This window comes from Ochotona curzoniae, unplaced genomic scaffold, assembly GCF_017591425.1.
Source record: "Ochotona curzoniae isolate NIBS_2020 unplaced genomic scaffold, NIBS_Ocur_1.0 contig_430, whole genome shotgun sequence".
Classification (NCBI taxonomy): domain Eukaryota; kingdom Metazoa; phylum Chordata; class Mammalia; order Lagomorpha; family Ochotonidae; genus Ochotona; species Ochotona curzoniae.
In genome coordinates this window covers 9,974,838-9,995,575 of record NW_024466219.1, presented here as the reverse complement: position 1 = coordinate 9,995,575, position 20,738 = coordinate 9,974,838, and the positions used below count along the sequence as shown (strand labels likewise).

Below are 20,738 nucleotides of genomic sequence, written 5' to 3'. Positions count from 1 at the left end.
GGGAAGCATAACTTGGATTTTTCCAGGTGGGTCCAATCTACTTGCACCCATTTTTTAAAACAGAGAAACTTTTCCAACCACAGAAAACCAGATGCGCCAGGGTTGGCAGCTTTAAAAACAGGGGAAGGCACCCATGAGACAAGGAGAGGAAGGTTCTTTGGCGGCAGGAAAGGTAAGGATGTGCATTCCCCCCTGAGGCCTGGGGGAGGGACACAGTCCTGCTGGCCCTTGGAGGGGCCTTCCAACCTACAGATGCAAGGTCATGAGTTTCTATGCTTTTATTATCTGCAGCAGCAGTAGAAAATGAATGCCACTACGTATAGTGTTATCCCAGGCCAACACTGTCCAGAATACCAATGTTACAGCAGCAGACAAGGTAGTCAATTTGTTCTCTAATGATGTTGCCAATCTGGTAATTTTGTTTCTAAATCAGATGAGAACTCTGGGACAAATCAGTCCATTATCTGGCACATTAAAGCACTTGTCATCTTCCGTGCTGTATGTAAACCATACCCTGAATCTTAGAAACAGATGATTTCCGAACCAGCTGTGTTACCTACAAAACATGCACTTCACAAAAATCTGACACGTTTGTATAAGTAAGCGGGCTCAAAAACTAGTTTTTTTTTTGTTTGTTTTTTTTTTGTTTGTTTTTTTTTAAGGGTGAACAGTTCTATGATGCTATTTAGGAAAACATGCCAGAGGAGATGAGTGGAATGCCTAACACTGAGCTAGCTAGTAATAAAAATAAGTGCAAAGTTAAACACAGAGAGCTGCAAACTTTGGTTTCTTGCTAGAATGATTTGTTATCCGTGAGTGACCACAGAGAAATGAGGTGACATCCCTAGGTTAATGAACTGCTTTTAGATCACAAACATCCTGAGATATGAAACGTGTGCTTTCAATATTCAACTTCAAAATTAATTTTCTAGCAATTGGCTTAACTGGCAAATAAAAAAAAACTTATTTTGAATAATCAGTTTCTCTTTAGTGAAACATTTTTTTTAAAGATTTACTTATTTTCATTTGAAAGTCAGATAAACAGAGAGGAGGAGAGACAGAGAGGAAGATCTTCCGTCTGCTGATTCACTCCCTAAGTGGCAGCAATGGGCTCTCCCATGCAGGTGCAGGGTCCCAAAGCTTTGGGCCATCCTCAAATGCTGCTCCAGGCCAGAAGCAGGGAGCTGGAAGTGAAGCAAGGCCACTGGGACAGGAACAGATCCCATATAATACTCAGAGCGTGCAAGGCAAGGACGTTAGCCACTAGGCTACTGCACTGGACCCAACTCTTAACATTCTCAACCTATCGAATGTCCCTGTGTAGCAGGAATTTTAACTTATGTTGCAATAAATAAGGAAGGAGATGAGACTCCTTACAAATGGCAAGCTTAGAGAATAAGCCTAATATTCAACTTCAATAAAATAAAGGACAGTTTTCTTTCAAGGACATATACGAGCAATCTGGACCCTGGCTAACAGCGGTTACTAATACTATCCAATCACCACTTCCAGAATAAACTTGCTTTCCTTCAGGTTCTCACCCTTCCCTGATGCCCGCCTGGCATTCCTAAAGTTTCTGACCTTTGGCATTGACGGTGGGCTGTGGAATCCTTTATTATTGGGGGCTCCTCTGGTTTCCACCTCCTCAATGCTAACAATTCCTTCTCCCTGTCAAGTCCATCTACCTCCAGTTTTCATAATCAGAAGACTGCAGGCATTGTCAAGTGCTGGAGTGGGCAAAATAAAACCTGAGCAGACGAGAATCGCCGGTCCAAGGAATGCTTAGTGAAAATTAAACAGAAAAACAGCTCCGGAAGCAGGAAGTCAGAAGGAAATGGCTTCCCTTAGCTCTCCCAGGGAGCAGGTCCCTGAGTTCATTTCACAGTCTACTCACCATCAATGAAGCGCAGACAAATCTTTTGCTGCAATAACCAACTTATGCCATTTTCATAGTCAAAATGAGTTAAAAAGTAATAGCTAGAAAACTATCTAGAAAAATACACTCTGCTAGTCTTTGTCCCAAATCATTTTATAATGGCCATTCTAGCTAAAACAAACAAACAAACCAACTATGGAAAAAGACAAAAGTCTTAATAGTAGCCCGCAAATCTTACCAATATTATACATTTAACAGTGATGGCTCAAAAGCTATAGAACAGATTGTGAAGAGGGACTTAAAAATGTGAGAATCCGACCCCTTATCCTGAAGTGAGTTCATGAATAAATTATCTGGGACATACAATGTATGATATCGCATAAAATGTTAAAATACATGTAATTCTGTTTTTGTTTTTTGGGGGGAGAACCGAGGGAAAGAGGATTTTTTAGAGGAACAAGTGAATCAAGCATCATCCTAGCCCCGCAGAGTGGGAGAACTTCGTGATTATTTAGAAGATGTAGCAACAATGGTTTTGAATGTAATTCTCACTTGATGTTTCAAAGGAAATACCAAGTATAAATCTGTTTTCTTCAGAAGTGGAGTAAGATATCCTAAATGAAAAACACCATATAAAATTCGAAACTAATCTATAAAAATATGTCAGAGAGTCTCAACCCACAGAAGAAGCCGAGCTGATGGATTTCAATGGCTCGGCTGTGGAATGTGTGTGGGACAGTAAGGAGGAGCTGGTTTACCTGAGAAGATGATGCATCTAAGATAATGGATGTCACATATAGAGCTGAGATAAACTGATACAGTGCTACAATTTTCATATGCAGCTGTGCTAAATCAATCACACCAAGCTTAGTGTCCAGATCTGTCATCTTTCTCTAGAGTCCTGGGAGAATGGCTTTTATCTGAAATTTCATTGGAAAAAAAAAATTGGCATGCTACATTCAGGACTTAGCAGGAAGACAGGTTTTAAAAAAAACGTCACTCCTCTCTACCCTTTTGTTGCAAAAAGGGAACAGTTTCAATCATGATGTAGATAAAATCCAAGTCCATTTTGCATAGCTGGTGATAAGTGTAATCCTGGACGTCGGAAGATAATGGTTTGTTTAAAGAATACTAATCTTACTTCTAAAGACTGAATACTTTTGAGTTTCTCATTTGTAAGTCACCAGGTGGATCCCTGTGGTTAATCTCTGCAGAGACCAGATCTCAGAGTACAATGCTCACATACGCATGAGCAGGTACACACCCACCTGGATCTACATGAGCCGGCTGCGTGTTCTTTTTGCCCTTAGGAGCTTGAAATGTGATTTACCAAGCTAGTGGACAGGTCGGCAATTGAAATCAAACGGTTCTCTGCTTCTCAAAACACGAGGCATGAGGCGTCCTTTCTTCTGATTGGTTCTCCCTGGAGAGAAGTAAAGAGCAGAGGAAGAAAACATCGTGGCCGGATGCGCCCGAGATGGCTGCTGGATCAATGGTCAGTGTCAGCGGGGCTCCATTTAATGAAGCTTACACCAGTGTCACCGCCTTGCTGACAACAGTGGGTCGCACTAGTGCCAGTGCGGGGGAAGCGGAATCCATTGGAAGACAAAATAATTGCTTCATTTTGCGGCACAAAGATACAAATCTGATTTTTTGGTGTGTGTGTGTACACGAGAGTGAGCTTTAATCCTTCACCGGAAGAGAGCCTCACACAGAACACAGAGTTAAAACGTGATAGAAAGAGGCTGTGCTGGGCAGTCTGGCTGATGGAACTCCAGGAGAATGGCTAAGAGGGCTTTATAGTCGCGGGATTGCAGACTCTGTGAGCGAACACCCGCCCAAACACCCGCCCCAGCGCATGCCGTCTGTGCAAGGGGGAAAATAGGTGTTTGCATTTGTGTTTTTCTGTGACAAAGTGTTTTGACAAATCAACAGAAGCGGGGGTGGGGGGGAACCCACTGATGTGATTTACACCTAATTTGTCTCATTATTGCCTCATTATTAGGAGAGAACCTCGGCAGGGCGCTCTCCCCCAAGCTGTATCTGGAATACAGTGAGAGCTAAAGGGGACATGCAAGTGACAGACCTAACTCAAACAGCCATGTCCTGTCTAAGTTTTCATGAATCTCCCAGAGCTGTCTTTGTGCTGGTTAACACAATTATGAACAAGTCCAGTCTTGTTTCTAAACATCACTGATATGAAAATGAAGGCATGATTTCTCTAGAACACTAAGAGTGTAGCCTGAAATTAAAGAATTTTTACTATTTTTATAGCTCTTCTGCATTTTTCCTGATTTCTACATTATAGTTCACATTAAGTCTGGATCATAGAGACAATGCATTAAGCTTCCTTTCAAGCTGTAGGGTAAGTTGGTCTCTCACTAACATCTGGAAAATCATCAAAACAGCTGTGGAGTATTAGGAAAGTGATGTGCTTGCCTTTACAATCTTGTGGAGCTCATGTAAATTCAAATCGGTGGTCACCGAAAACTACATCATAAATGAAAGACACAATGGATACTTATTAGCCATTGTCCTTTTGTTTATTTAATTTTAAAACATTTTGTACTGCAAAGTCGGGTACACAGAGAGAGGGAAAGACAGAGAGGAAGATCTTTCGGTCTCCGATTCACTCCCCAAGAGGCCACAACTGGAGCTGTGCCGATCTGAAACCAGGAGCCAGGAGCTTCTTTCCAGGTCTCCCACATGCATCCGGTGCCAAAGCTTCGGGCCATCCTCAACTGCCTTCCCAGACCACAGGAAGGGTGTTGGATAGGAAGCAGGCATGTTGGGATTAGAACCAGCACCCATAGGGAATCCCAGTGCATGCTGGATGAGGACTTTATGCACTAGGCTACCATGCTAGGCCCAATCATTCTATTTATTAAAGATTCGTTTATTTACTTGAAAGGTAGAGCCACACACAGACACACACACGCACATGGGAGAGACCAAGGGAGTTGATGAGGAGGGAGATGGAGAGAGACAGAGAGAGATCTTCCATCCACTGGTGGCATTGTCTGGTTCTGGGCCAAGGTGAAGCCGGGAGCTTCATTTGGGTCTCCCACCTGGTTGTAGGATCCCAAGTACATGGACCCTCCTCTATTGTCTTCCCAAGTTCATTAAAAGGCAATAAATTGGAAATGGAGGTGCTGGGACTTGAACTGGCCCCTCATGGAATGGTAGCATTTTAAATGACAGCTTAACTCATAGAACAGCAGTGCTGGCCTAATTTCCCTTTTAACAGATATATTTCCTTTCAACCTTTATCAATATCTCAATATTCATTCCCAAATTATTTTTCTTTAACCCTTTTTTATTTGCAGATTTTTTTTTCTACAGAATTATTTATTTTAAAATCATCTCGTGTGCAGAAACCATTTTATCTCATCGCAGCCAGGCTTTGTGACTTTGGGCAAGTAACAATTTAAAACATTTTGACTAAACGAAACAGTATGGAAAGGGCTATTGATCTTATATTTTGCATGAAGGTTGCCTTATATTTAGAGGAAATAGATTATATTTGTCCTTTTGGGATTGACTTATTTCACTGAGCAAAATGGTTTCAAGATGGAACCATTTGGTTGCAAATGGTAGAATTTCATTTTTTTTTAATGGCTGAGTAGTATTCCATGGAGTAGATGTACCACAGTTTCTTTATCCACTCCTCTTTGGATGGCCATTTGGGTTGTTTCCATGTCTTTGCTATTGTGTACTGTAAATACAAGATTACAGATCCCTTTCTCATGTGCAGATCTCACTTCCTTTGGATATATTCCTAGTAGCGGATTTATTTTCAGTTCTCTAAGCACTCTCCATGCTGATTTCCACAGTGGCTTTTGATAGTGAACGAGGATTCCTTTCTCCCCACATCTACGCCAGCAGGAGTTGTTAGTAGAGTTCTGAATGTAGGCCAGTATTACTGAAGTTAGGTGGAACCTCAATGTGGTTTTCATTTGTATCTCCCTGATGGCTAGGAACCCTGCGCATTTTTTCATATGTCTATTAGCCATTTGAATTTGTCCTTTAGAAAAATGTCTGTTCATTTCCTTTGCTCATTTCTTCACAGGGCTGTTTGTTTTACTGTCACTGAATTTCTGAAGCTCTTTATAAATCTTAGATATTAGTAACCTATTGGTTGTATAGTGTGTAAAAATTTTCTCCCATTCGATTTTGCTTTTTCACCTTGTTGATAATTTCCTATATGAGAAGAAAATTTCCTTTATAAGAAGCTTATTAGTTTTGTGTAGTTCTTTTGTTTATTTTGGCTTTGACTACCTGTGCTTTTGGTGTCTTTTACAAGAAGTCTTTCCCCATTCCTATATTTTGGAGAGTGCTGCCTATGTGTTCTAATAGTTTGATGGTTTCTGGGTGTAGATTTAGGTCCTTGATTCATTTAGAGCTGATTTTTGTATAGGTTGACAGGTGGGGTTCTTGCCTATTGCCTCTACAGGCTGCTATCCAATTGTTCTAACAGCATTTATTGAAGAGAACAGGCTTTTCCCTGGATTGTTTTCAGTTTTCTTATCAAAGATTAGTTAGCTATACATATGTGGGCTCACTTGTGGTGTTTCTATTCCGTTCCATTGGTCTTCTTCTCTGCTTCAGTACCAGGACTAGATTGTTTGATGACCACTGCTCTGTAGTATATTTTGAGGTCTGGAATTGCGATTTCTCCTGCTTGATTTTTATTCTTTAGCATAGCTTTGGCTATTCATGGTCTCTTGTGTTTCCAGATGATCTTTTGGATATTTTTTTTCTATTTCTAAAAAGAATGTTTCTTTTCTCTTATTAAATTCTTCATTGACTCATAGGTCATACAATAGCATCATTTTCTCCATGAAGATTTTCTGTTTTCTTTTTCATTTTTTCATCACTACATCAGTCATTCAGTAGCATAATATTTAACTTCATGGCACTGAAAAATTTTTAAATGTATTCCTGTTGTTGATTTTATTTTATGGCTTTTCATTTAAGGGGATGTATAGTTACTATGTAACAGAGACTACCATATCTAGATGTGAAGGTAAAACGCAGTATGCATCTCCCTCCAAATCAAAGATGGACTCCCAATGAAACTGTTAAATATATGCTGACAATAGGATGCTGGACTCTGCCATTCTGCATACCCACTATGTCAGGACACACTTAAGTAGCACAATGATGGGCTTATAACTGCTTAGGAAAGAATATATTAATGAAATAACATATGGAAATAAGAGTGGAAGGAACTTGGAGAGGAGAAAGGTAAGTTATTTTCTGTGCTGTCCAAAAGCATCTTAGGTGTTTTAAAATCCATTTTTCTTGTTTCTCTTTTGTTCTTCATGCTTAAAGGTGTTTACTCCCAAGAGTGCTGTCCATATGAGTGTCCTCAAATGTCTCCAATTTGTTTTATACTAGTACTTTTGTAATTTCAGGGATCAACATTTAGACCTTTCCAATTTGAGTCAGTTTTTTCAATAAGGTGAAAGTCAGGAGGGAGAAGTCAAGCCCCCGTCCTCTGTACACTGATACTCACTTTTGCTTGTGACAGTTTTGAAGAGCCTGTCCATTCTCCAGTGCGTGTTTTGGTGCCTTTGTAAAAGATCAGTTGGCCATAGTTGTGTGCATTCATTTCTGGGGTCTCAATATCCTATTCCATTGATCTATATGTCTGTTTTTATGCCAGTATCATGCTGTTTTGGTTACAATTGCTCTATAGCATGTCTTAAAATCTGACATTGTGAGGACTTTAGTTTGATACATGGATATATCATCTATTTGGGTATTTTGTGTGTGTGTAACTATAAATTTAATGCTGATCTTTTTTTCCCTATTTCTATGAAGAAATTTGGTAATTTGGGGGTCATTTTAAATCCTTAGTTGACTTTTGATACTATACACATTTTAACATTTATTGTTAACAGGCAAAAAAGACAGAGTGGAAGAGAACACAAAACTACTGTTTGCTCCCAAAATATCTGCAATATTCTGAGCATAATATTCAATCCCAATCTCCCATGTGGGTAACAAGAACTGAGTTACTTGAGCCATCACTGTTGTTTCCCAGTGTGTGAACAGACAGGGAGCCAGAGTTATACACTGAATGCATGAATGCAAGTACTTTAATGTGGTGCATTGGATTTCTAACTGGCCAGTTAACACCTATGCAAAACACCCACACAGATATGATATTTTTAAAGATTTATTTTATTTTTATTGGAAAGTCAGAAACATGGAGAGGAGGAGAGACAAAGATCTTCCATCCATTGATTCACTCCTCAAGTGGCCACAATGGTTGGGACTTAACCAATCCAAAGCCAGGAGCCCAGAACCTCTTCTGGGTCTCCCACATGGGTACAAGGTCCCAAAGCTTTGGGGCATCCTTGACTGCTTTCCCAGGCTACAAGCCGGGAGCGGGAAGAGAACCAGGGCTGCCGGGATTTAGCCACTGGTGCTCTTATAGGATCCAGGCGCATGCAAGGCAACGACGTTAGCCCCTAAGCTACGATGCCGGGCCCACCAATATGATTTTTAAAGATTTATTTTTATTTGAAAGCAGAGTTATAGAGATGGATGGAGAGAAAGGTTTTCCATACACTAGTTCACTCTCCAAACATCCACAAAAGCTGAAACTGGAGCAGTCAAGTGCCCAGGGTCCATGATCTTCTTTTGGGTCTTCCTCATGGTGCAAGGGTCCAATAATTTAGGCTTTCCTTGGTTGATTTCCCAGGCCAATGGTAGGGAGTTGGATCAGAAACGGAGTAGCCAGTACTCATACTGGTGCCTATAAGAATGCTTGCACTGCAGTTAGAGGTTTACCATGCTATGCCATGGTGCTGGCCTTGAGTATGAATGTTTTAATAATCTAATGCATGAGCATAGGAGGGTTTTTTTGTTGTAGTTTCGTTTGGCTGGTTTCAATTGCTTTCATTATTTTCTTGTAATTTTCATTGTAGATATGTTTTACATCCTTGATTAAACAAAATTTGTGTGTTTGTGTGTGTATGTGTGTGCATGACACAGAGAGAGAACTGTGAATGGGATTTCTTATTAACAAGCTCCTTAGCTGTCTCCTTCAAACATATATTAACCAAATTCACCATCTAGTTTCTTGACATAGGTACTAACTGCAGTCAGCTTTCCTCCTAACATTGCCTTGGCTTTGTCCCACAAGTTTTGATATGTTGTGTCGATGTCTGTTTTCTTTCCAAGTAATTTTTAAATTTCCTCTTTGAATTCTTCTGTAACACATCATTCACTTAGCACTATGTTGTTCCATTTCCAAATATTCACATATCTTCTGGGGTATTTTGACTTGTTGGTATCCAGTTTTATTCTATCATGGTCTGAAAAGATGCACGGTATGATTCTGGTTTTTGTTTTGTGTTGTTTTGTTTTGAATTTACTGAAGCTTGGTTTGTGGTCTATATTATGGTAAGAAAATAGAGGTGCCCATTTTCACCTCCTCTTCCACAGAGAAGAGCCAAAACAAGAAATAGCAGCTGAATTTGAAGTCACAAGCCAAAAGGAAGATACCAGATCTGAGTAAGAGCACAAGGGCATTGTGGGAATTACGCTCCCTGCCCCAGACAGACTAGGATAGGATCTTTGTATATGGAATACAAGGCCAATTGTCACTGGCAACCCAACCACTGGCCAGAGGAATCCTTATTGCAGAGAAATGGGCGCAAAGGAGAGGCTCAGAAGGGCAAGCAGTTCTAGCTACACTGCTTTCTACTAGCAGTTCTAGCTACACTGCTAACATTGACAATGACCCTGAGTCCAGTGAGGTGAGCTTGGTGGAGCATGTGGACACAACATTAGTACCTATGTCAAGAAACTAGATGGTAAATTTGGCTAATATATGTCTGAAGGAGCTAATAAAAAAACAACAGCAGAATAATCCCAAGATTAGAAAAAAAAACCTGAATAAATAAGTAAAACAGAGGTCAAAAGAACAATACATAAGATCAATAATGAGCTGCTTCTTGGAGAAAATCAACAAAATAGATTCCCTGCTAGCCCAACTAATCTAAAAAAGGAGGGAGAAATATGAATCAATATACTCAGAGATGAAAGGAAATATAACAACAGATATCTCAGATATACATAGAATAATCAGGAAGTATTACAAGCAACTATATGCCAACAAATAAAGACCTAGAAGAAATGGGTATATTTTTGGAAATATACAATCTACCAAAATTGAATCATGAGGCAATTAATAATCTAAATAGACATATAACAAGGACTGAGATCAAATTGGTAATTAAATCCCTCCCAACCAGGAAATGCCCAGGGCCAGATGGCTTCACTGCTGAATTCTCCAAATGTTTTAAGAAGAACCTAGACTAATCCTCCACAGGCTAATCCAAACAGAAAGGAGAACAATCTACCCAGACTCAATATCAAAGCCAGATCGGGGTACAACCAAAATTACACAGAATGTTATTCCTGATAAACATACATACAAAAATCCTCTGAACAAAATACCGTCCAACATAATCGAACAAAATCTAACAATACATCAGACAGATCATTTACATGTGCTACATGCGCTTTATCCCTAGAATGCAGGAATAATTTAACATTTGCAAATCAATAAATGTGACACACTACATCAACAAAATGAAGAATTAAAACCATATGATCATCTCAATAGATGAAGATAAGGTGTTTGATAAAAACGTAACATAACTTCATGTAAAACCTGTACTTAAGATGGGTATAGAAGGAACATTCTATAGTACAACTAAAGCAATATATAAAAATCCAATGCCAATATTATACTAAATGAGGAAAGACTGGAAGCTTTTCCACTAAGATCTGGAACTAGAAAAGGATGCCCATTCTCACCATTGCTATTCAAAAGAGTATTGAGCTAGAACTATTAGGTAAGAAAAAGAGATTAAAAGGAATTCAAATTAGAAATAAGGAATAAAAATTATCCCTGTTCACAGATGACATGCTTATATACAATGGAGACCTAAAAGATTCAATAAGGAGAGTACTAGAATTCAGAATTTGGCAGAGTATCAAGATACAAAATCTATGAACAAAAATAGATGGCCTTAGTACACACAACTCCATGGCTAAGGAAGAACTTGTAAGAACTGTTCCCTTTAAAATAGTGGAGAAGAATCTTGACTACCTTGGAATAAACCCATCCAAAGACATGGAAGACCTCTGTGATGAAAAGGACAAAAGTTGAAATTCCATTTTTGTATGAACTTTTTGAAGTGCTGGTATATTGATAGAGCCATAGTTTTGTCAAGAAAAAGTTAAAACTTGGAAATAAGAAAACAAAAGACAAAATTCTGGTACTGGATGAAAAGTAAAGGCAATGATGCTTTTAAAGATATAGATAAATAGGCACAGAAAGTGTGTGTGTGTGTGTGTATGTGTGTGTGTGTGTGAGTGTGTGTGTGAGTGTGTGAGTGTGTGTGAGTGTGTGTGAGTGTGTGTGTGAGTGTGTGTGTGTGTGAGTGTGTGTGTGAGTGTGTGTGAGAGTGTGTGTGTGTGTGTGAGAGTGTGTGTGTGTGAGTGTGTGTGTGAGTGTGTGTGTGAGTGTGTGTGTGAGTGTGTGTGAGTGTGAGTGTGTGTGTGAGTGTGTGTGTGAGTGTGAGTGTGTGTGTGAGTGTGTGTGAGTGTGTGTGTGTGAGTGTGTGTGTGTGAGTGTGTGTGAGTGTGTGAGTGTGTGTGTGAGTGTGTGAGTGTGTGTGTGTGTGAGTGTGTGTGTGTGTGTGAGTGTGTGTGTGAGTGTGTGTGTGAGTGTGTGTGTGTGAGTGTGTGTGTGTGTGTGAGTGTGTGTGTGTGTGTTTGCATGCATATGCGGGAAAGAGAGAGAGAGAAAGATGGGAATTTCTCAGCATAAAAGATAGCTCAGAGAAAAATCCACTTAAGAAATAATTCATGTGTTGAAATAATGAAAGTAATTTATTGAAAGTAATCCATTCACCAGTAGCACTCTGTCTCCATACTGGCATAAATAATAAAGGAATAAAACGTAAATTGGAGGAGAAGGGGAGAGTCTTCAGAATGGGATGACAAGCATTAAATGTAGGAGGAATGATGGGATTTGCACCATCATGGACTTAAGACAGGCAAGAATATTCTATGGATGCTAATCTAATAGGTTAAAGTTTGCTGAATAACTCAGTGTCTAAGTATTACCCCGCAAGAAGTAGTAATTAGAAGAAACTCAACAATGTCATAATCAAGATACCAACTTAGTGATTCAAGTGTCTGTCACCAGTAACAAACTGACATCATGGCATCATGCTGTGGTACACTGAGATCAACCTGGCATTATTTCAGTGATATCCCTCTCAGAATACAGTCATGAGGAAACAAGGAATCTCAAATGTGAAGGACATTCCACAGAATAACTGGTTTGTACTTTTCAGAGTGTCAAGGTTGTGAGAGCTGAAGAATGAACTGAGACACTGTTCCAGGTTGAATATGACTAAAGAGACAGCACAAGCAAATGTAACATGATCTCTGGTTAAATTCTGAGTGAAAAGCAGGAAGTTATGAAGGGCAGTTGGTGAAGCTTGCATGTGATTTGTTGGTTAATGATTTTACTGTGGTAATGCGGTAGGGTCTTTGTCTTTTCAGGAAAGACACATTAAAATATTTGGGTTAACAGCTGTAACATTTCCCACTTGTTTCACTTGTCCCAAATAACAAAACAAAACAAAACAAAAAAAGCATGTAGTCGCGTGTGTAGAGACAAATATAAAGCAAAAGTGGTAAAGAATCCACAACAGTTCTTAGTGCTAATCTTCCAATTGTTCTATAAGTTTGGTTGGATTGGTTCCAGTTATAACTATTTAAGATAAAGGCCTAGACTCAAATGAGAGTAAGAGTACTAGGGGAAAATGCATGCTTTTGTGCACTAAAAAAAGTTGGAAAACAAAAGGACGACCTTAGCCACACTTGTGTCTCTGTCATACATCCGCCTATGGTGATCAGCGTTGGTTGCGTCCCGTCTCCTCCAGCCTTCTCCAGGTTAATGTGCAGATCCTCACAGGCGTGTCTGTTGGCTTTGTTTTTTTTCTCCTTTAAATACAAATACTATCCTATTGGCTTGGAACTCATACAAAGAGCTCATGAACTTAAGAATACTATAGAAAATCAAACGCATCCTTTAGTTAACATGATACATATAAATTAATTGATTCCGGGCCCGGCGCGGTGGCACAAGTGGTTAAAGGTCCTCGCCTTGCACGCCCGGGATCCCATATGGGCGCAGGTTCTAATCCCGGCAGCCCCGCTTCCCTTCCAGCTCCCTGCCTGTGGCCCGGGAAAGCAGTCGAGGACGGCCCAAAGCTTTGGGAACCTGCACCTGCCTGGGAGACCCGGAAGAGGCTCCTGGCTTCGGATCGGCATAGTATCGGCCCGTTGCGCTCACTTGGGGAGTGAATCATTGGACGGAAGATCTTCCTCTCTGTCTCTCCTCTCTGTATATCCGCCTTTCCAATGAAAAAAATAATAAAAAAATAAATCTTTAAATTAATTGATTCCATCAATGCTTGCTTGTATATTCAGAGTTCTTCCTTCACTATTGTCTACTATAAACAGTGTTGTGTTTTTGCGGTCAGGCACACATACATGTAGACAATCTGTAGACACAGCTGCCTTCATTTCTGTGGAACATATCTCTCACGTGACAGTGCTATGTCAGGTAATGCCAAATTACTTTTTAAAAAAGTCACAATTCACTGTAACAATCAGAAACTACATTTTCTGCATCTTCTCTCGCAACAAACATTGATTCTTCTTTATAGATGCATATTTTTTCTATTAACTATAGATTTGATTTCTTTGCTGGAAACTGTTCACTTAGACCCCTTGTTCCCCCATCCCCACTCTATTGACTTGCATTTTACCATTTATTATTTATTTACATGTGGTTCCAGTTTAATATTTGTATTTTGGTTATGGTATATTAATATACAGTTTATTTTTCAGTTATTTACTTTAAAAAGCTAGTGTATTTGAAAGCAGTTACAGAGGGCAAGAATGAAATTTCTCGTCATCTGGTTCACTCCATAAAAGGGTGCAATGGCCAGGGATCTGTCAGGTTGAAGCTTCGGCCAGGTCTCCCAAGGACATGGGCCATCTTCTGCTGGCCTTCCCAGGTCCATCAGCAGGGAGCTGGATAGGAGTTTATCACTGGGGGTACCTTGCATTGTTCCAGCTCCATGTGGCCACTCCCGTCCTCCTTCCATGTGCAGTAGCGAAGGTGTTATCAGAAGCATCTTCCTTTACCTGGTATCATCCCCCAATATCTTGTTATTGGGCTGACTCATTTATTAAGTCCTGACATTCACTTTGACTTCCTCTGTTTTCTTTGCCTCCACAGCACTCATCATAATTTGCATCCAAACTTTTTAGACATGTTTCTTTGTGACATAAGCTCATGAAAACAGATACTGTCTTGAGCTCAACATGTGGGACCAATATACAGAGTGTTGGTAAACATTAGTGGAATTGGTAAATAAATTCCTTCCATGGGCCTCATTCTTTGCCACTCACTGCTTCTCTTGCACCTCAAATCAAACCATTCGACATTCATGCTTTCTTAAGGTGTTGAGCTCTGCTTCCTGATTTTTCTCCTTGTGTCATCATTCCTATTTTTAACCCTAATTCGTTTCCACTCCAGTCTCTTACTGAATGGCCACTTTGTAGATGTTAACAATAAGTTTCTCTGTAAATCCAGGGGCTGATCTTGGTCCTGAATTTCTGTGTAACCTATGGCAATGGATAATGCAATCTTTGTTCAGTTTCAAAAATTTTGCTGCTTTACTTTTTTAAGTTGTATTTTTTTAAAAGATTTATTTTTATTATTTTTTTATTGGAAAGGCGGATATACAGAGAGGAGAGACAGAGAGGAAGATCTTCCGTCCAATGATTCACTCCCCAAGTGAGCTCAACGGCCGATACTATGCCAGTCCGAAGCCAGGAGCCTCTTCCGGGTCTCCCACGCAGGTGCAGGGTCCCAAAGCCCTGGGCTGTCCTCGACTGCTTTCCCGGGCCACAGGCAGGGAGCTGGAAGGGAAGCGGGGCTGCCGGGATAGAACCTGCGCCCATATGGGATCCCGGGCGTGCAAGGCGAGGACCTTAACCACTTGCGCCACTGCGCCGGGTCCTTAAGTTCTATTTTTAATTCCTTTACCTCCTTGATGGTCATGTCTTCTGAGTTCCACTCCTTCTGCATCAATGGATACCCCTTTGAAGTTTCCACATCCACTTGTGGCATTACAATGCTGATTTGTTAATTCAACCAAAATAGAATGCTATCAAGAATGAGGCTTTTAAAGTGTTGAACTTCATTATGGACAAGACAGGAAGCACTTGCCTTCCTGGCATTTTTGGATCAGGCAGGGAGTTCGAAAGCCAAGAATGATGCCAAACAATCATCTGGCACTGCTGCATAAGCAAAGGAACAGGATGTTCCCTGGGTGGCTCCCTGAAGAACTGCATCCAAGATAAGCTTTGAATGGTCAGCTGCATCTTTTTCTACTGAAAAAGGAGCCATTTAAGCTACACTGACCCTAAGGTGAGAAGCCGTCATGAAGCTAGGCTAGAAAGGAAGACTTGAAACAGAGAAAGGGGATAGAGGTGTAGTTGAGGACGCACGTGTATTCTTTTCTACACTCACATGGCAACAGCTACACATCATTGTACTCAGCCCTTATGAAATATATTGCAATTTTCTTATGGATTTGAGAAAACTGTATGCCTATTTTATGTATCAGAATCTTAAGATTTGAGAAATTAATCTAAAGTGTAATTTAAATTACACTTCTAGAAAGGGATAAAAAGCTATTTCCTACATATTGCAACACCGTGAAAATAATTTACTCAACTCCCAGGGTTAAAAAATGCAAACTTCAAAGGCTCGTCCATCTATATTTTCAAGGTTTAAAATTATATATAGGCAGCCAAATGATTGACAAAATCAGTGTATCCTAAGATCAGAAAGAAATGTCCCTCAAATAAACTTCACATTAAAAATAAGCTTCAGAAACTTTCCTATCTTTCTGTTAAAGATAACCCGCTGGGTCTGTTTTAAATGATCACTAACTGTACCAGAAATTCACATGCAATTAAAAATGTGCAACAGCTTCAACTCCTTTGATTAACCCAAGGATTTCAGTTCTTTAGCAGTATCATTTTGCATAAAAAGCAGTTGCACTAATTCAGTAGGTCCTATAGCTGTACTTGCTAATACTTACAAACTTACAGGCTAGAGATATTTCCCGTAAAGAAAAACATCTTTAAGTAAAATTTACAGTGAGAGATACTATTTTGTGCCTCAAGTTTACTAATGTTCAAAAAACTTCCATTTAAAAGGCACTGGCTGGGGGTGGGAACAGGACTGAACCTATTGTGCAAACCTGAAACTATAAAGGTTCAAAGTGAAAAGATAAATCTTCCTTAGCTGAAAACTCTACTCAATAAAAGACCAAGTGAGGTGCTGATGGAATCTGAATATGGGAAGATAGCCCTTAATTTAATGCATATTAAAAAAAAAGCCCACGACGATTCTTGGAAACTATCAAAACTGTTTCAGCCTCTGCTGTCTCCATTCTTGGGCTTCGCTGAAATGGCAAAATTAAGAAAGTGTTATGATACATTGTAAAGGGGCAAAAAAATCAGATACACATAAATTTACTCATTTTTTATTTTTGCTTTTATATTAGCATATAGTACAATTTTCAAAGCCAATGACAATCTTTTGTATGTGTATTTAAAGCATAACAAAATAAAAGTATTTCACAAAAGAAATCCATATTACAGTACTATTGAAATATGAGGCATAGGGTAGTTATGCATTTGTGGGTTATAAACATAATACATTCCTTTTAAAGAATAGACATTTAAAGTGAATAACATTTTGGTTAAAATAAATACAGTAAATGTTAACAGCAACACCTTAAGTATATGGGTGTAAGCAAGGTGTTTTGTAATAGATACTATGTAGAATGGGAAAGCATTCATGAAATGGCTGTCATGTCTAACTAGGTTTACCATCATTGCACCTTGCTGAGCTCTGGATGTACGCACAGACCTTCGATCCATCACTCCTGAGCCTCAGCACACAACACAAGGTTACCCCATGCTCAGCCCTGGGTAACTAGTACCGATGTCTGCATGAGGTTCAGAACCAGATGTGGCTTCTATTATTGCTTCTGAAATTAATTCAAACACGTAACTTAATATAGAATTTACTGATAAACACAGAAAACATTTTACAGGTGATCATAAAAATCAGAACTTTAATCATCCTCATAATTCTTTAAGTAGGATCACTTCAAAATTGGTTTTATACAGTGGTTTCAGTGGAAAAAATATGAACACTTAGATTTAAGAAATTTCAAGACATTTCTACATGCAGAAAATAATGATGGGTTTCTCTGATTATGTAATTCTTGCCAGTGATTTCCTTCTAGCTGATAACAGCTACTGAGAAGAGAAGCTCAGATCTTTACCTGAAAGTCACCTTGGGAGTTAAGCTAATGAATTTTAGATCCACGTGTTTAAAAAAAAGTACCTGTTCCAACCTGAGAACCATTTCATCTCAGACAGACATTTAACACTACAGTGGATGCGATGCTAACAGTCAACAGAAATGACTTCCTGTGTGTCCCGGGCTACGCTGACATCCGTGGATACCCGACCACCAGCCTCGGGGAGGGTGCAACAAGACCTCTTGGAAGGATCAACCAGGTCGTCTTCGCTTAAGTTACTCTTTGGATACCAGATACAATTAATGGTGAAAAGCAAGACTCCATTTTTGTTTTCTGCTTATGTATTTTTAAAGTTTATAAAATGACTTGAATTCCTATCAGTATAAGCCAAAGACTGTAAGAGCCGGCAAGCCCAGCAGTTACAGGGGCTGGAGGCAGGCATTCTCTGACCGTGAGGTTTCCACGCTGACAGGAGAATCCTTTGGAGGCCTAGGGTGGTGGCTGTGGCCCTCTGCTGTGACTGCCAGGCAGCTCGGGGAGCCAGTCATAGCTAACTTGAAGGTTCTCGGGGTTAACATATCTTCACCACAGTCTCACTCAGCTCTGCCCAGTTCCTTCAACTCAATGAAATGCTACCATCTCTGCCATCTTCACGCACGAGTACAGCTCTTCGCTCCAAAGCTTCTCAACAGAAATGCTCGTCTCATGGCTGTTCTGACCGCAGTAACAGTCACTCTATACCTCTTCAGACATTCTAAGATTATAGCCTTGTCAAGGAATCGAAGCCGTATCCACATCCACAGGTACAGTGTAACACACATTCCTCCTTCTTCTCTCACAAGACAAAAAGCAGATGTACACAAGGTGGCCCAACTTACCAAAAGTCTAAAAATACTAAATCCAGAAAAAGTGTTGGTACACCGAGTACTTTTTAAAAGATAATCAATGTTGCAGATTTTCTGAAAATATAACGGGTTAAAATGTACATACAATATAAATAAAGTAACTTGAATATAAAAAAATTTATGAGGGGGACCCACCAGAACTTCAATACAATCTATGAATAAAAACATGCATACATTATAGTGTACAATTATGAGCTAAAATGCATTTAAATTTATAAAGAAACTGAAATATAGTACTGCAAGATTACTCAAAGAATATTTTTCAAATGTACAAACAATAATGAAAACACAAAAGCTTTGGGCGATGTGCAACTTTAAAAATTACTATCACAGCCAAATCCTTAACCATGTTTTAAATGAATTCATTTATATCATTTTAATACAAAGAAACTAAAAAATATACTGAAACAAAGACTCTTCAGTGTCTGACTCACATTTTGTCTCCAAATCTTCACATTTAAAAACTGCACTTTGACTGTAAAAGCTAAGAATTTTAAATGTTTCTTTGTGTACATTTATTGTAAATTATATCTGAATGCTACGCTGCTAAAACTAAAATACATACTTCAAATTTTGACAAAACAGTCACAAAATTTCACAATGTGCTCACCTCAGTGTCCATAAATGATGAAAACCAAACAAGCCATGTGCTAAGATAACTTTCCTTGGGCTTCAAGTCTATCCTGACATGTGCCAAACTTCGATAGCTGGCACTGGCAGTCTACTGAAACACAATTTATCAGCAGAAAACACCAAATAACTCTTAATAATAATAATAATAATAAAATTAGCCATCAAAACCCATCGTGTTTCATTCACTCTCCTAACATGCGATTCAATTATTTCAAAGATATTTGGGGTTTACAAGAAAGCGATTTGGAAGCTTACAAGGAAACTGGTTAAGGATTTAATGCACATAGCTCTGAAATATTAATCCTAACACACAGACAAAAATGGGGAGGTATAGTCTGCACAAAATCCTTTAAAGTATTTTGGTGTGTCCACGGCCCCGCGCTTGCTTAGCTGCTTGCGGTGCAGGCATGCATCCTCTTCGCTACGTCGTAGACATAGGTGATGTCTGGCCGCTTCTCTGGATCCGGGTTGATGCACATGTTAACCAACTGTCGCAGCTGCAAAAAAAGAAAATGCAGCATACGTCAAGATTTCCCGTTACTCAAAAAGAATCAACTGTGAATAGCTGTGTGTTCCCAAAGAAAGTACATTTCCTGACCATTCTTTTTCCAAGAAATATAGACTGTCAATGACCTTACAACCAGTTAAATGCTTTAAGGAACATATTCAAGGGAGAGTACTAACGTGAAATAAGTGTTTTATATAATCATTGGATTTAAAATGGATCTGATATATCTGATGATTGCAATTACTGAAGACAGTAGTTTTTAGCTTAGTGTTAAAGTTAACTGTGCAGATACAACTTTACTTCAAAAAGTTGGTGGAAAGAAGAACTGAAACATGTTTATTTTTTGAAACCCATTTGTATAAGGGATCTGCAGAAAACTCTTGAAATTTTTGTGCCATGAAAGACTATGCATGAATTTTATTTTTCTCCCAACACAACTTTAAACACCAATTTTTTTTCAAGTGCTTTGTACCCAGACCTAGAATTCAGTACAAGAACTTTGATTTAAAGTGCTGTACAGTAAACAGGACTACTGTGAACATTTTTATATAAATATACATAAACACTTAGGAAAAAAACCATACCTTGAAGCTAAGACTATTAAATTGCAAATAAGGTAAAGGCTGTAAAAACATTCCCACCCTCAACTATGAAAAAACCCACATTCCAATACACTAAAACACCCTCTCAAAAAGTTCCAGGGCCACGAAGCAGCAGAATGTGGGTTTTGCTCCCCATTCTATTCGCTGTGACTTTTGCAGCCATGAGGTTTCATGTTGTCCATGACATTCCAGAGGGGAAGAACTGGGTCTTTCCTGCCTTGTAAACTCATCTTTGATATTTAGACATTCTGAAAATTTGTGTTAACTCTTGCTGGAATATCAACGCAGAAGATTAGGAAACTGCTGTTACTGCTTTATCTTCCTCAATTTCTACCATAATACAATTTTGAAATAGAAATAGATGTTGAAAACCAATGTGTGGACTGATCTGGTACTAGCGCTATGAGAAGGCGGATGCCTGTGAGCAAGGTCGAGCGTGTGTGAGGTGCCAGGATGGGGACGGGGTTTTGAGTGGAACAGGAACCAGTCTTGGCAAAGGTATTGTGCAGCCCTGCGCCCTGAGTTGAGTCAGTGTTACATGACACGAGGAGGCTGCAGCAGATGATAAGGAGCAGATGATCTATGGGGAATCTTCTAGTTCCAGTTCCTTAAAATGTGTAATTCTAGCAGAATTAAATGTAATGATACAATTTTAGCCAAATCTAGAAATTCAATATTACACCTACTAAAAGGGCCCATAAGATTACAATTTATTTTCTTTGCTAAAAAAAGCAGTAATTACTATTTAAGACC

At 39.3% G+C, this 20,738-nt stretch overlaps 1 protein-coding gene across 2 annotated transcripts in view; it reads right to left on the bottom strand.

Annotated features, from left to right (window-relative positions):
* Positions 1 to 17,531: 17,531 nt before the first annotated feature.
* The window catches only part of NEK7 (NIMA related kinase 7), a 138,803-nt gene continuing 135,596 nt past the window's right edge, over positions 17,532 to 20,738 (bottom strand). For both annotated transcript variants that reach the window (XM_040985409.1, XM_040985410.1), the window contains exon 10: positions 17,532 to 19,372. In XM_040985409.1, coding sequence (XP_040841343.1) covers positions 19,262 to 19,372 — 111 coding nt within the window. In that variant the 3' untranslated portion in view covers positions 17,532 to 19,261. The remainder of the gene's footprint in view (positions 19,373 to 20,738) is intronic.